The sequence below is a fragment of the Pteropus medius genome, unplaced genomic scaffold, assembly GCF_902729225.1.
Source record: "Pteropus medius unplaced genomic scaffold, Ma_sr-lr_union100, whole genome shotgun sequence".
NCBI classification, from domain to species: Eukaryota; Metazoa; Chordata; class Mammalia; order Chiroptera; family Pteropodidae; genus Pteropus; species Pteropus medius.
This window is the reverse complement of record NW_024349798.1, coordinates 12,042,030-12,057,867: the sequence shown is the minus strand read 5'-3', so window position 1 is coordinate 12,057,867 and position 15,838 is coordinate 12,042,030. Positions and strand designations below refer to the sequence as shown.

At 54.5% G+C, this 15,838-nt stretch overlaps 1 protein-coding gene across 6 annotated transcripts in view; it reads right to left on the bottom strand.

Annotated features, from left to right (window-relative positions):
• The window catches only part of SNX29 (sorting nexin 29), a 440,342-nt gene that overhangs the window by 43,417 nt on the left and 381,087 nt on the right, over nt 1-15,838 (bottom strand). For all 6 annotated transcript variants that reach the window (XM_039885359.1, XM_039885355.1, XM_039885356.1 and 3 more), the window contains one exon: nt 103-242. In XM_039885359.1, the coding sequence (XP_039741293.1) occupies nt 103-242 (140 nt within the window). The remainder of the gene's footprint in view (nt 1-102; nt 243-15,838) is intronic.

Here is a 15,838-nt window from a genome sequence, read left to right as displayed (position 1 = left end):
GGGTCCCAGGGTGTCCAGGACACGGACACACTTCACTGCCCAACCACGGAAGGGAGAGAGAAGGACGTGCCGGGTGGGGCCCGATCCGTGGATCGTACTTACACGAAGAAGGGCATCAGCTGGACGAGGGTCTCTTTCTTGGGGCTGGCGGCAAACTCGGGGACCATCTGGATGACCTTGTTCATGACGTTGCGCAGGTAGTCCTGGAGCTGCTTCCTTCGTTCCTCCACGAACTTGGCATCCTGAGAAGACAGACAGGCGGTGCGTCGAGGATGCTTTCCTCACCTATCCGAAAGTGCCCCCCAGAACATGCGATGGATGCGTCACCGCCGCCTGGACCGCTAACGTTTACGAGGCGTTTGCCATGTGCTTGACACGTGCGGCCACATTCAATAACAGGGAAGATGCTCGTGACGTCACGACGTGCGGAAAGCATGTTCATAAAACAACCTACAGCGTGTTCCCATGAAGTCTTGGCAACTGAGGCTTATTTTGTGAGCACCTACAATGTGCCAAACGTGGTTGTTGCTGGGGACCAAGGACAGAACAAGGAACCCGAGTGATTGCCGCTGTGACCCTGGTGGAGGTCCCGGGCCAGCGGGGAGACACAAATAAAGTGACCGTCCCAGTCAGTGTATAAGTATTAATGTCCCTAAACGCCACCCTCTAGAGACGGTGCTTGATTTTGCCTCCTCAGGAATCTTCCAAAATATAAATTTTCCACTATTTAAGACTGTAGTAATAAACAAACAAAAATATCACCTTTCATGAAAAACTGGGAGACCCAGCAGCATGGTCCTACCCACGGGATCATGGGGGGCAGGGTGGGGCGATGCAGTGTGGCCCCCCAGGCAAGCGCAGGGCTGCAGGTCTGCGTGGGCTCTGCCCCTCCTGCTCACCCCTACCCCCATGTCTCCTTTGCCCTCGCAGGCAGGGCCAGCTTCCCAGGCTTGTGCCCTGTGCAGTCACACAGGGTGGGAACTCGCACCTGACCTGTGTGACTGATGATCTCCTGCCCCTGTCCTGAAATTCTTAATGATTTGGAACAAGGGGCCCCTATTTTCACGCTGCCCTGGGCCCAGGGATAGGGTAGCCTGTCTCACTCATTCAAGTCTGCACTGGAGGGCCCCTGGTTTATAAGACAGGAACCCTGGCCAGCGCGGGGGGCAGGGTTTCCTTGTTATCGAGGCCTTCGCTCAGGAAGTGATACTCCAGGACTGAAAGCCAAGAAGGGGAACGAGGGGACAGTGGGGAGAGGGCAGTAGAGGAACAGACAGGGTCATTTGTCCTCTCCAGGACAGAAGCTCACTCGGACTAATCTCCCATGACAAATGAAGAAATCGCGGCCTAGAGAGGAGCTGGTGGCTCACCCACGAGGTCCCACAGATAGAGTGGGGCCCTCGCCTTCCCTACCCCTGATGCCGGCACAGGGGCCACCCCAGGCAGGGCTCAGCAAGTCTGTCAAACGAGGCCGCTCAGGGGTACCTGAGAACCTGCCCACTACGCGCCCTGGCCTCTGACGAGGGTCCCCACAGGCCCTGCCGAGGACCCCAGCTTGGCTGGGAGATTCTTTCTTAAGTATTGCCAGATTTAGCAAATAAAAATTCAGGATGCCCAGTGAAATCTGAATTTCAGATAAGCAATGAATCATTTTTCAGTTTTCATAACTCAATATTCAATAATTCATAATTCAATAATTTTTTAGTATTCAAGTCTGCACCACACAATAAAACCTTTCAGCAATGTTTGGGACACACTGAAACTAAGAAATTATTCATTGTTTATCTGAAATTCAAATTTCATGGCAACCCTCCCCTGAGCACCAGCGGGGAGGAAGGTACAGGAGTGGCAAGGCCATCCAGCCCTGAGCCACCCCGATGAGCTGGCTTGAGAGGACCTGCCTCCAGAGGGGTGACCGCCACCGAACACGGCCACTGGCCACTCCAATTCACCGCCAGACCACTCTGCCCCAGGGCGGAAGTCGCCTACAGCCTGGCGGCGGGTGCACCGAGTGGGAAGAGCAGTGGCATCGGCCAGGAGAGCTGCAGGTCCTTGGCCCAAGTGGGAGCCCACCGGGGTCCACCCCCCGGCCCGAATGGCAGGCTCTGCTCCGTGGCCTCCGAGTTTCAACCCATCACTGAGCGATTAGATGCTCCTCCCTGGGAAGGTGGTTAATACGCCAGGTCAGTGCAGAATTGAGCTAATTAAGCCGGGTTTTTAATCTGCACAAACCCCTCCAGGACCGCTGGAGAGGCCCTGCTGCAGGACAGGAAAGGACTTGTGGGGCTGGGCTGGGGACAGGGTCCTCGGAAGGCGAGGACTCCCAAAAGGAAGGTCAGAGGATCCCACCCATGCGTCGCACTCGCCCGCTTCCTCTTGGTCAGTGCCTCTTCTCACCCAGGTCCCGGGGCCAACAACGACGTGGCAGGAAGTTACCCGGTCCCTCCCACGCACTGACCCCTCGGCTAGCCGGTCCCTGGAAGCCCCAGCCGGCTCCTGAGAAAACCCACAGGCCAGCAGTCTGCACCTGCCAGCCGAGCCGTTCAGAGTGAGCAGCGATCCCTGTGGGGTCTTCGTCGTTCCCGCTCTGCGCTCAGGGCCTTCCACGCCCCGCGTCCTCACAACACGTCTGGGGCTGGAAACCGAGGCTCGGGCAGGCTCAGGAACGTGCGCTGGGGCTCGGAACTGGCAGGCGGCTGAGCAGGGCCCTAGGTCTTTACCCTCAAGCAAGGAGAGCCGCCCTCGATCCAGAACATTCTTGAATTTATAGAAGAAAATTCTACGGGCCCTCTAAACCGCAGGCTTAGAATTCTCCAGTGGTTCCCACGAACTCTGCCCCGCTCCCAGCACGCACGCCTGGACCCTCGCACGGTTCGCAGTGGCCCTTCACGATGGGGCCCCAGTGCACCCTGCCAGCCTCACCTCACGTCACCCCGTCCCCATCCTTAACACGCACCCCAACACCGTCAATGCGTCAGCCACCCGACTTTCTTCCCGTGTCCTGCACGCTGTCTCCTGGTGGCATCGGGCTGTTCCCTTGGCCTAGAAGGCCTTGCTACTCAGGCCTCCAAGCGGCCCATGGACACCCGGCTGAGGGGGCCCAGGCGCTGCACAGCCCCTGCCGCTGCCTGGAAGGATCGATCGCACTGGTTCATCGTGTGCCTCCGCTACTCAGTGGTGAGTCCCAGGAGGGCAGGGCCCTCTGTCTTGTTCAGCCCTGAACCACCAGAGCCTAACACAGTGCCTGGAGCTCACAAGACGCCCCACAAATATTTGTTGCAACAATAAACAAATGTGAGGGTGCTTTAGGGGAGGCGAGGCAGGCCGCCAAGGAGAACGGTTTGAAGGCTGTTGTCAAGTCCAGACGAGAGATGACAAGGACCCCTGATGAGGGGAGTGGGAGGAGTGAGGAAGGCTGGCCTGCAAGGCAGCTCCCTGGGCCCAAGTCCCTCTGGGCAGGGGGTGGAGAGCAGAGATAGCGTGCTAAGGGAAGGAAGACAAGGAGTTGGATCTTCTGAGACCCCATTTGTCACATGGGGCTGCCAGGAGGAGGCTGGGATCCATGGAGGGCCTGCCCCACTGGGTGGGGTCCAGCGCTTAAAGGGCCAGGGAGTGTTTGTGAGTTTTCTGATCGGGGTCCTGGGGCCGCAGCCAAAACGCGGCATGAGACGTGATGGGCCTGGATGGACTCGGCTCACGGAGGAGGCCAGACTCCTCTGGCGGCCACTTACGAGTCCCTGCCGCCCGGGGCCCCGCTGCCGTTTTGTGCAGCGTGCCCGGTGTAATGTTACCGTCAGGTACGGCCTAGAACTAATAACCGGGAGTGCGGGGCTTAGTCCTCTCTGGGCAGAAGAGCACTCGGGACTGTTTTAACGGGAGTCGTTTTTCCCCTCCGGAAAAGGTTAGTTTTATTTTGAGCATCAAGCAGATAAAGACGCCATTAAATTAAGAGCAGCTGTTTTGACAACGATGGGATGTTCTGGACAAGTTGATGAGCTACAGTTTCTAGAACAAATGCTTCCCTGGGTTGTTCCTCTCAGCCACATCCCGCCTCCCCCGCCCGGGAAGCTTCCCCGGGAGCCACCCTCGGCGTGAGCTGTGGCGGGGGGCGGGTGACTTTGCATTTCCAGGGTTTTTATTTTCATCTAAGACTATCACAGTGTTTTCTAAAATAAACAGAGGGTTCACTTCATCAGGAGCAGCAAGCAGCTCAGGCCCTGTCCAGAGATGGCTGCTTCAGAGTCAGATGATCTGACAATGCATCACTGGCTAGAGAATTCTGGAACACTGACTAGACTCCCAAGGAGCCCGACGTTAAGGCCCTCTGGCTACGAGAGTCTCTCCTGTGCTCAATTCTGAAGAGACTGGGTGCAAAGGGAGACAAGACCTCCTGGCACTCCTACAGTGGGATGGGAGCCACGTCCAGGCCCGGCCACGACAAGGAGCCTGCCCTGCGGCCTGCCCTGCCCTCTCTTCCACACCTCTGGCCACATATGGAGGTGGCAGAACCACTGAAGGAAGACAGGCCACCAGAGCCACCCAATCCGCAACGGGCTGTGGCGTGAATGAGAAAGTACCTTCATTGCCGAAAGCCATGGATTTACGGATTCCGGGCCCAGGCTGTTAGGGGTGCCGGTGTCAATTACACTGGCTCACGGACGGCTCACTCAATGGCTGCGCCCGCCCGCGTCCAGGGCAGTGTGCCCCGAACCAGTGGGCACCAGTAAAGAGATGCGGCCCCGCCTCAAGGGGCTCAGAGTGTAGCAGGAAGGAGACCAGGGAGGTACATGAACACACAGCCATCAGTGCTATGGTGGAGACGGGGGCAGGACGAACGGGAGGGAGGACAGACTCGGCCGGGAGGATGTGCCTTCAAAGGTGACATCTGCAGAGTGAGAGGAGGGCAGAACTGGAGGGGAGGAGACCGGTGGGCCTCCTCATTCCTGCGTCGCCCGGGCAGGAGACGCCCGTACGTGGCCTGGGCCTGTGGCTACGAAGAGCTACGAGCAGATTCGAGCTCTATTTTAGAGCTGACGACGCAGGCGGACATGCTGACGGGCTGGAGTCGTTCATTCGCCCATGTGATGACCCAGTCACACACTAGCTCATTCCTTCATTCAACAGGCATTCTTCAGGGGCCTGGTGTGAGGCAGGCACTGTGAGTAAAAAGATAAATAAGACGTGGATCCTGCCTTCACGGAGCTCACAGTCGGTTGGAAAAGGCAGACAAACTGACCATCACTGAACAGCTCGAGAAAGCCACGAGCACACGTGACAAAGGTGCGCACGGCGTCTGCTGCGTGGGCACGTGCGGGCACCTTCCCGGAGGACTGTGACACAAGCGGATACTAGTGGCAGCGCTTCCCGAGCGGCTCCTCTGCCAGGCACCCTCAGGAGCCTGCTGGGATGGGTTTGCCTCAGTACCCCCTTTCAGAGACAGGACGCTGAGACTCAGAAAGCAGTTCGGAGCAGGGAACAGCCCGGAGGGACCACACTGGTGGGAACCCCAGGATCCAGGCTGGAGGGGCGCTGGGAGAGGAGGAGGAGGGGAAAGCAGGGAAAGGCCTGGGGGGTGGTGTGGTGAATCTCAGGGACGGGCATTGCAAGCGAGAGAGTGGCAGTCAGTCAGCTACTCGTTCTATGAGACTGAGGGGTCTCGTGCTTCAGCTCTGAAAAGCTCTATTTTGTCCCTGGAGTACTGAAAATCTGCCTTTCCTCGTTCAAGTATCAGTCAGCTGGGAGGTTTAGCTCACCTAAACCACGGGCCCAGCCCCCAATCCTGGGACAGACCATCGTGGGACACGGGGAACGAGACGCGTTCCACTGCAAAGACCAGAAACCCGTGAACTCCGCTTTGTCTCAAGTGTGAGGCCCGTGCTCCCGACGCCGGCGCCCGAGCAGCTGCTTCTAGGGCGACCATCATGCGACCGCTAACTGAGAAACTAAGGAGAGAAAATCCCTGTTACCGCCACTTTGAACAGTCTCCACGGAGACATCTGAGAGCAATGAATAGCCAGGTACGAGGGCCCCTCCTAGCCACTCCCCAAACATCACCGAGCCCCTTCTGTAAGCTTTTGATGAGGTGTTTTAGCAGCGCTGCATAGAGTACCTTCGCTTGATTAACTTGGAGAAATAATACAATTGCAAACCTAGAAAAAGAAACTCCTTCTAGTCCTTACGGCGAGAACGGGCCCCACATGGTCATGAGGGAGGTGCTGATGGTCCCATCGGGGCCACAGCTGGGTGAGCGGCCTGGCCAGTTTAAGCTCTCCCTCCAGGTGCTCCCCAGCTGGAAGGCACCAGGTATGAGTGACAGAGATGTCTCTAAGGCACCCCTGGCAAGAATTTCAGGCTGTAGGCCTCCACAGACATCCACTAATTTAGAGATCAGTCACTGTCCTTCCTCCTTCCTGGAGGGGCAGAGAAGCAAAGTCCCCTTAACTCCTTCACCTGGCAACTCGGTTCGGCCACCATTTACGAAACCAGCGGTTTGGTGCCTGGGAAAGGCAGAGAGGGGACCCAGGCCTAGTCCTGTGGGGGTCACTGTCGCCCTCTCTGAACATCTGAGGCCATGGGATATTACACTTATCCATGTGAGCAAGCATTTGACACCTCCTCTGTGCCAGGCCCCGTTAATGGTGACGAAAAACACCCAGTTCTCCCCTACAGGCACTGAGGGTCTGTCGCTCATTCGCACGCTCGAGCCTCCATCAGGCACCATCCGATGGAGAGTCGCATCCACCCGTCCACACGTCCGCGGTGTCCTGCCTTGTGCCGGGGCCCGCGACGAGACGGCGCTGCCGGAGGGGCGCACACCGCTGTCCTCACACTGCCACCGCACGCCTTCACTTCTCCCACAGGAGGCCGACGTGCCAGGCTGCGCTGGGGACTCGCGAGATGACATGACGAGTCACGGTGCCAGCACGCGGCCGGTGGTGGACGACAGACCGTGTGGTCGTTAACGGGGCTGGTGGCAGCACATGGCAGCTTTTAGAGAGGAAGGCGGCGGTCTCTTCCAGCTGGGCCGGTGTGGGAGTGGGCGGCACCTCTGGCCTCGGTCTGGGGGGTGGATGAGATTTCAACAGATGGCGACGGGAGCAAAGGGCACTTGGACGGAAGTGCGGTGAGTCAGGCGCAGTGAGGGCAGCCCCGGCTGAGGGGACGGGGGTGTCAGGGACGGGGTGTAGGGACCGAAGCAGGGAGGTGAGCCAGGCTTTGGAAAGTCAGTTCAGAGGGTGTGGAAGAGACACCAGGTACACACACTGGGAGGTCTAGAGGTCAAGACCAAGGAGAGAGGAGGAAAGAGTCATCAACGTGACACCTACTGTGTAACAATGGCACCACTTACATCCTTTACGTGAATTAATCTACTTACTCCTTCCTGCAGAGAAACCTCAGTGGCTCCCTAGTGCCGGGAGGCTCAATTCCAAGTTCCCACACATGGCACCAAAAGCCCTTCATCGGTCAGCTCCCGCAGCCTTTCCGGCCCTGTCCCCTCGCTTGGGCAAGGCTTCATTCCCTGGGCATTTCCCTGTGCCCAGGGAGATGCTCTCCCCTGACCCGGCGTCCAAAGTAAATGCCCCCTGAGTCCCCAGTGGGGAGGCTGGCCAGTCTACCAAGCACAGCGTGGCCGCCTTCATTCGCACACACCCGGCTCTCTCTGGCCACTGCGAGTTCCTCCAGGACGGGGGATGGTTCCCACTGCAGTGCCCAGCACAGGGCTGGTATAGGGCAGATGCCCCTCACTGAATGGCCACAGCTACAATTTGCCAAGTTGCTTACAAGGGGCCAGACCGTTTCCTGTCTCGCCCAACGTGCTCCAGTGGTTCCTCAGCCCATCTAGAACAAAACTCCAGTCCTCACTGTGGCACCAAGGCCACCGTGACCTGGCTCCTCCCATGCGTTTGGACCCCCGTCCTCCCACTCTGCTCCTCACTCACTATTCGGGAGCCGTCGTCAGGCCCCCCTGGATGTGCCCTGCATACTTCTGTCTCAGGGCCTTTGCACTTGCTGCTGCTTCTGTCTCGAATACCCTCTTTGCAGATAGCTGCACGTCTCTGCTCAAATGTCCCTTCTGTTCAAATGAGAGGCCTTTATTTTTCTGCACAGCAATGACGATATATGTCCCTGAAGCCTGGTGACAGTACCTGGCACCCGGCAGATGCTTGGGAAGTATTTACTGACTAAAGAAACTCTCTGCTAAATGTTTTCTCTGTGTTTGTCGACCCCTCTAAGGTCCATACTGCTATTCTTGCACTTCACAGGGAGACCGAGGCGCAGGGAAACCAAAGAATTTGCCCACGCCCACGCAGCTGGTAAGTGAGGGGTCTGGAAGCTGAACCGTTGGCCTGTCTCACACCTCACTCTGGAGCCCACATCCTAACCATTTTGCCAGGGTTTTAAATTCCTGCTACGAGGCTCTGAAAGTCCTTGTTAAAATGCAAATATAGTCCCTGGAAAAGTAACACATCATCGAGCCCTCAGGCAACGGCCTTTAATTATGGTCCACCCTGGGTACCTGGAAGAGCAGGCTCCTGCGGCCAGGCGGGGTGGTCGGGTGAGGAGGTGTCGCCAGATGCAGGCTTTATCCACCCTCAGAGGCACATGCCTGGCCCTAATATCACGGGTTTCTGGGCTTCCTTTTTGTTAAGCTCTGATCTACCTTTTCTCCAACTGCATCTTTATGGGTTTGTGCTGCTGACTTAGTTGGTTCTCAGAGGAGACTCCCCCCGCACCCCATCCCCACCGCACCCCCGTTCTCCCATGGCACGGAGCTGGCATGAGCTCTAGAAGGAGGGACGTGGAAAACCCTACCAGCTGATGAGCATGAAAAGTTCGTACCTCGGTGTCTCCGGTTATGAGCTGAAACTGGAGAATGAAGGAGAGACCAGCTCCTTCACTGTGCACATGGAATGAACACGTGTCGGCTCTTTCTTGCTCGGTGACCTATGGCTACCTGTGCTTTGGTGAGGTTGAGGTTCGCAGGTTGGGAAAAGGGGAGGTGTGGCTCCTAGTCTTATGCTGCCCCTGCACTGTGCCCGTCCTTGGGAAAGCCAGGTCCCCTCTGAGCCTGTGTCCTCATTTGTAAAGCGGGTGGACAGGTGAAAGGACCCCTCGGCTTCCTTCTGGGACCTTTGATTTGGTCAGGATGTAGTGCCTCCTTTCGTTCTAAGTGAGTTTCAAGACTAATGAAAGAAAAACACAGAGAGACAGAGAATCCCCGAAGTATTCTCATCCCGCGTCACTCTCAGCAGTGACGGGGCTTCTCTGCAGCACGACAGACGATGTCAATCAAAACAGACGCGACTTGGCTAGTCTGTTAAGGAAAAATGCATGATGGCCTGACCGCACCCAAAATCAATATGGCAAAGACATAAATAATTGGAATTTCTGCAGGTCTTCTAATAACCCGACCTCTCCGTGGGGACCAGCCTCGGAGATGAAGAAACACCAGCTCACCCATCAGGCCGTCACCTTACTTAACCTTCGATCGCCCTTGCCTTTTTACTCTCTGGGCCCAGGAGCCACGTCCGTTTTCCCAGGAGTTCCTTCGGGAACTTGAAGGCACTTGCCATTTTCCACCCCTTCGCTTTTCTCCCCAGCCTCTCCCCTCTCCTATTGTGAAGTCGGAAACTGCTGCTGGTGGCTTGTGAATGGGAAAAATATAAGGTGGACGGAGAAGAAAAAGGAAATGAATCATGATCGTGACGCTGTGGGGCTCGAGGACGGCACCGGGCCGTGCTGAGCCCTGGCGGACCTGGTGACGACTCGTTATTGTTGACACGTTGACATCATCGTCATCACCACCACCGCCATCACCGTCTCCTCTTCCACAGGTTAGCAAGCCAAGGCTCAGTCACTCGCCTCGCCCAGAGTCAACAACTAGAGAGCGACAGTGCTGGGATTGGAACCCGGGTCGTCCGACACCAGCCCTTGCTCCTAATCCCTTGGCAACATTTTCGATAATATTTACTTAAAGGAGAAAGAAGATGAGCATTTCTTAAAGGCAGCGGGCTGGGCGCAGTCACGGCTGGGAGCTCCTATAACCCACAAACTACTCAGCACCCCAGGCAGTCTCATCTCCGCTGCACGAGGCGGGCAGGGGAGGTGGCCACGGGCATCTGGGAGGTGATTTACCCTTTCCGAGGTCACGCAAAAATGGAAGGGCCAGAATTCAAATTCTGGACTTTCTGACCCAAACCCTTCTCGTCTCTGCACTAAATTGCTAAACTGCCCTAAACTGCTGCCCCTACTTTGTGTATGACATTGTGTGTGGGGAAAGCAGAGAAAACCATGAACCCTGCCTTTCTAATGGGGAACAGAAAGTCCCGAGACACTAAAAACGCCCTCACAAGAGAGTCATGAAGAACCGCAAGAATATTAGTAATAATCACGGCCAACACGGGAGTGTTTTGGACAGGACACTCTGTTTTAAGTCCTTCGCATTTATTACCAGGTTTCACCCTCGAGATGACTTTCCAAGGTAGGTTCTGTTATCATTGCCATCTCCCAGGTGAGGAGTCTGAGGTGCAGGGAAAGGAAGAAACGTGCCCACGCTGATGGATCTGGTAAATTACAGAACTGGGATCTAACCCAGGTCCTGACTCCAATCCATCGACAGCATATGCTAAGGCCCCACGGGCGGGGGCGGCCGAGGACCGAACTGCCTCCCTCATCATGTCTGAAACAGGACTTTCCATCTGACACACAGAAAGACTCATGACTGTTGGCAGCCCCGAGGCTGGGTGCTGATGGCTTCTGAGTGAAACGCTGCCTTGATGGGAGGATCAAGGGCCAACTCAAGAAGACATCACAGACCCTGACGTCCTCCCACAGGTCCTCCATGGAAAAGGCCACAGGGCCTGGCACCCGCACTATATCCAAACGTGTTCTTCTTATCGGCCCAAGAGACCCTCCTCTTCTGCTCAAACTGTCCCGAGAGAGGCTGTGATCTCCATTCCTTATAAGATCTTACTCTAAAATGCGGAAGAAGACAGATCAGATTCCCAGGGCTGGGCAGCTCAACGAGGGAACACAGCACGTGACAGAGCTTGGAAGCTGTAAAGCGGCACTTGCATGGTATCAGTAAATTATGCTACGTGTCAGACCAGAAAATACATCCTGACCCCATCTGCAACGAAGGCGCATCCACAGCAAAACCTAACCGCAAAGAGGAGAGAAAGCAAGCTTCTGTTTCAGAAAGGGGACAGAGAAGCCACACGGGGCTCGAGGCACATTTACCTCTAGGTGGGTTCACACGCTTCTCGTAACGATTATGACGATGACGATAATACTGCCCTTTACTGCGAGCTTACTATGGGCCAAGAACTATGTGAAATGTTTCCTTGCATTATATCAACAGACCCTTGCAATAGCTTTATGAAGTAGATACTAATATCCCCATTTTGCAGATGAAGAAACTGAGGCTCCAAGAGATTAAGTGCCTTCTCTCGGGTGACCCAGCTGGTAAGGAACAGAGCTGAGATTTACAGCCACGCCCATCGGGGTTCTGCTCATGACCACGACGCCGTCCTGACTCTTAGGATCCACCTGTGGTCACAACCACAGGAGACCTACAGCTTTGCTAAAAACAGAAATGAAATACAAACGGGTCCTGCGGCTCATACGGGGTGAACGAAAACCGTAATTCTGAAACCCTCCTCTTGGCACAGCGCTAAGTATTTGTGGCTGGATGAATTCTCATCTTTATATCAACAGAACCCCCGTCTGTGGGAGGCTGGCTTACACACACAGGCTTCCTAGCAGCTTCGTTTATTAGGCGGGTTGGATATGGTGGCTCGTCACCCCCAGGCGGGAGCCTGTCTGCAACGTCTCTTCCACCCTCCGCGGGGCCTGGCACAGGCTGGGCCCTCGGCAGGACACAACGAGCGACCTCACGGTGGGAGGCAGCAGGCTCCCTCGCAGCTACAGCCCGGCTCTGTTACTGACTGTAGCCAAGGGACAGCTGGGATGAGGGTGAAGCTGGTTCGTGCGTTAACGGGAAGAACTCAGAGGGGAAGAAAAGACATTGCCCGCGTGCACAAGTGTCTCTTCCAGGAGCTCCAAACTCCAGCAGTGGAAGGGACCAGCTGGGAAGCGGCAGCCACTGCCTTTGATCCTGGAAATGCTGCCTCATGGGAAAGTGAGCCACTGCTGCCAGATCCCCTAGATTATGTGAAAGCTCAGATTTTAAAATACTAAAAATCATTGTAAAAAATTTAAAGACCAGGCGGCTCAAACAAAAGAGACTGGCAGGCCACATGGAGCCACCAATGTGAGACGTCTGATCTCGCGCTCCTTAACTGAGAATGTTATCCAAAAATGCGCGGAGCCAGGCTTAGGGCTTGGGAGTCTTTAGGAAAGCAGCATGGTGTGTCCCCAAGTGTCACTCAGAGCTCCAACGCGTGCTTAGCCGAGTTACCCCACCTTTCTGGACCCCAAGCTCTTCGTCTGCACAATGCAGATGTTAAGAATGTCTGTCTCAGAGGATGATCGTGTGAGCAAACAAGATAATGCTGTAAAGCAAAAACTGAGCTGTTCTCAGCACACAGTAAACCCTCAATACACACGAAGTTCCTTTCCAGAAGCAAACAAATTCAGGATTCTTCTGCCTTCAAAACTACCATATTTTTGAGCAACGTGGCAGTATCTGGTCAAAATAAACACAGTAGACTACACGACCCAGCAATCCTACCCTGAGTCCCTGCCCCACAGAAATTCCCCCATGGGACCGTGGGGTCACGTACAGGGGGACTGACTGCTGTGCCGTTCTGGAGTGAGGAGTCAGAAGCCACTTGGTGGCATCTCTGGGGGAAAGGTCAAGTGAAACGTGCTGGATGCACACCCGAAAACATAATAAATGGTTACAGAGCAAAACAGAGAAACACTCTCGAATGGAGCTGAGAGAGGATGGTGAGAAAAAACAAACAAACAAACAAACAAAACGAATACTGTAGCACAAATCCATATAAGTAAATTAAAAATGCAACGTGACGTATTCTGGAAGGGAACGGACGAACTGACGGCCGCGAGCCACCCCCTGGAGAGGCTGCTGTGGTAGGAAGAGGATGTCCGCAAGGGTGCGAGATGAAACACACAGGTCTGGAGGCTTCAGAGTAAACAATGAGGTCAGTGTATCAGGAGCTGATGAATAAATAGCAGCTTTTTTATACCCGCGGTTTGAAGAGGAAAAACAAAAAAGAGGGACGTGGCGCTCTCTTTCCCACACCTGTTCACTGCCAGGATCTCCCTCCATCGGACCCAGAGACCCGCGCGGCAGCTCGGGCTCAGACGCGTCCTGCCCTGAACTAGCTCCGAGTCCAACAATCCCGGGGGCTGAGACAGAGTGCCCGCCTGTATTTTAGGTTCCGGTCCTCCCTGGGGGTGCCATGGGCCCCACTCTGTCCCCTCCCTACTCCTCTATGCAGTTGTCACGGCCGTGCTGGCCCTGGACCAGCACGGGGACTGCAGGGCTGACAGACGGCACGCACGCAGCCATGCCCTCGTTACTGACGGGCGCGCTCCCTCACGATGCCCTGATCATTTCACAGTCTACTGGAAGTGTGATGGTCACATGGGGTCTGGCTTAGAGATTCTCCAAGGACTTAGCAGCAGCGGCGGCAGCATTATGTGCGACCATCTCTGTCTTAACCGTAGCCTGTGTGATCAGTACGAATTCTGAACCGCCGATGACACAGGCGGGAACGGCTGGATGCGTGCCGACTGCTGGGGGCTGAGTGGGGGCACTTCCGAACACTAATTCTAGCCCTAACAACATTCCGTAGGTGAAGCTCAGAGAAGTTAAGTTTTGGGGCCTGGACCACACAGCTGAGGTGCGGCAGAGCCATCTTCCTTCTGCTCTGCTGACCGTCACGCCCCTGAGGAGGCCCCTTCAAGGTCGGGCATGGCTGGGTGGAACAAGCAAAGAAAGAAGACGTGGCAAGGCGTTTACATCCCTCCCCAGAGCAAGTGAGCAGACACAGACACTCCGAAGCCACGCCCATGAGGCAATGGCCCATGGCCAGGGCTGTCAAGGTCCCGCTCTTCCAGGGGGCCAGGGTGAAGGCGTAATGTAGGAGACACAAGAATGCTCCGGCTCCTCCCGAGTTTTAACGGAAGCTGCAAATCTGGATTGTTAGGTGAAATCTCCGAACTCTCAAATCAATTGGCTCCTAATTCAAGTGCTTAAATATGGCGCAGACCACAGAAAATATGTCTACAGGCCATCCGAAAGCAACAGAAAAAAATCGACAGGTCACCAAAAGACAGATCTCTCTGCATGACTGCTTCTGCCCCACTGTTAGAGTTCATCCAGCTGTGCTGCTGACGGGGTGGATGTCACATGCTTCTGGCGGCCTGGTGCCTTCCATAGCAACAACCCAGGCACTCAGGAGGGGTGCAGCGTGCTCGCCATCTGGAGCAGGGCTGGGCCTGTACCACGGCGCTACTTCCCTGGGCTCCTGCCCCGGTTACAAGTGCCAAAGACAACACCCAGCACACCCACCGGCACCTATGCAGAATGTGGCATTTTGCATAACCCTCAACAACACGCTTCTCAGGGAAGTGGCAGTATCTCCACTGAGACTCAGATTGACAAATTAACTTGTCTACACTACGATGGTCGGAGCTATGATTTGAACCCAGGCACATCAGCTTCCAGGCCCAGCCACTCTGCTATCCCACACTGTCCTTTTGTTTACACAGGAGAAGTTTCCAAAAATTCCATTCAATTCAAAAACCGTGACCGCTCCTGTGTGGTACAGGGTGCTGCCTTTCAGGCCGTCTGAGTTTATGCAAACCCGGACTGATTTTATCTGCGCTACTTCTGACACCAAATGCGGTTCCCCCGCCCCAAAACCACCACCAATTCTCCAACTTTCCAGACGCCAACTTGGTACCTCTGACCAACTGGCTATAAATCAGGGGTTCTCATAATTTGCTTGGGTTCATTAATTTGCTAGAATGGCTCACAAAACTCAGGAAAACAGCTACTTAGGAAAATGGACAAGGCTTCAAAATGTTAAACATTCAGCTACCGTGTGACCCAGTAATTCCACTCCTAGGTGGAAATGAAACAAATGAATGGAATGAAAAAGAAATGAAAACATAGGTCCACGGAAAAACGTGCACGCAAATGTCCATGGCAGAATCATGACAGCCAAACAGTGGAAACGACCCAAATGGCCATCAGCTGACGAATGGATGAACAAATGTGCTCTACCATACAGTGGGATAGTATTTGGCAATAAAAAGGAACGAAGTTCTAATACATGTGCCAACGTAAGAAACATAAACTTGTAGAGAATTTTTATGATTTTCAGTTAAACTGACAACATATGCCAGGGAGCAAGATCTCAAATGTTCCCGAGAATAACAGTCTTGCAATTTCTTTTATGCATTTGGGATTAAAGAGGAAACATAAGGACGATTACACAGAGGTGGGAGAAAGCAAAGCGGAGATTGGATTATAGGATCGCTAGCAAAATTATATGCTCACTTGAGGGTGGTTGTGGCTTATTTCAAAGGTGTGTTAACCTAGACGCACAGACGCAATGGACAGGGCTTGCTTAAGGCAAAGAAAAATCCTTTACTAAAAAGCTATAGGTCTGGGGCGTGACCACCCACCATGACCTGTCCAGTTAGGAATCTATGATCAGAGCACTCTGTGAGATTATAGAACCCGGTTTATAGTCCACACAAATGCTACAATGTACCATGAAAACATTATGCTTTTGTGAAGTCACGAAAGAGCACATAGTATATGATTCCATGGATATGAAATTTCCAGAAGAGGCAAATCTATAGACATAAAAAGGAGAGTAATAGTGTTTAAAAAAAA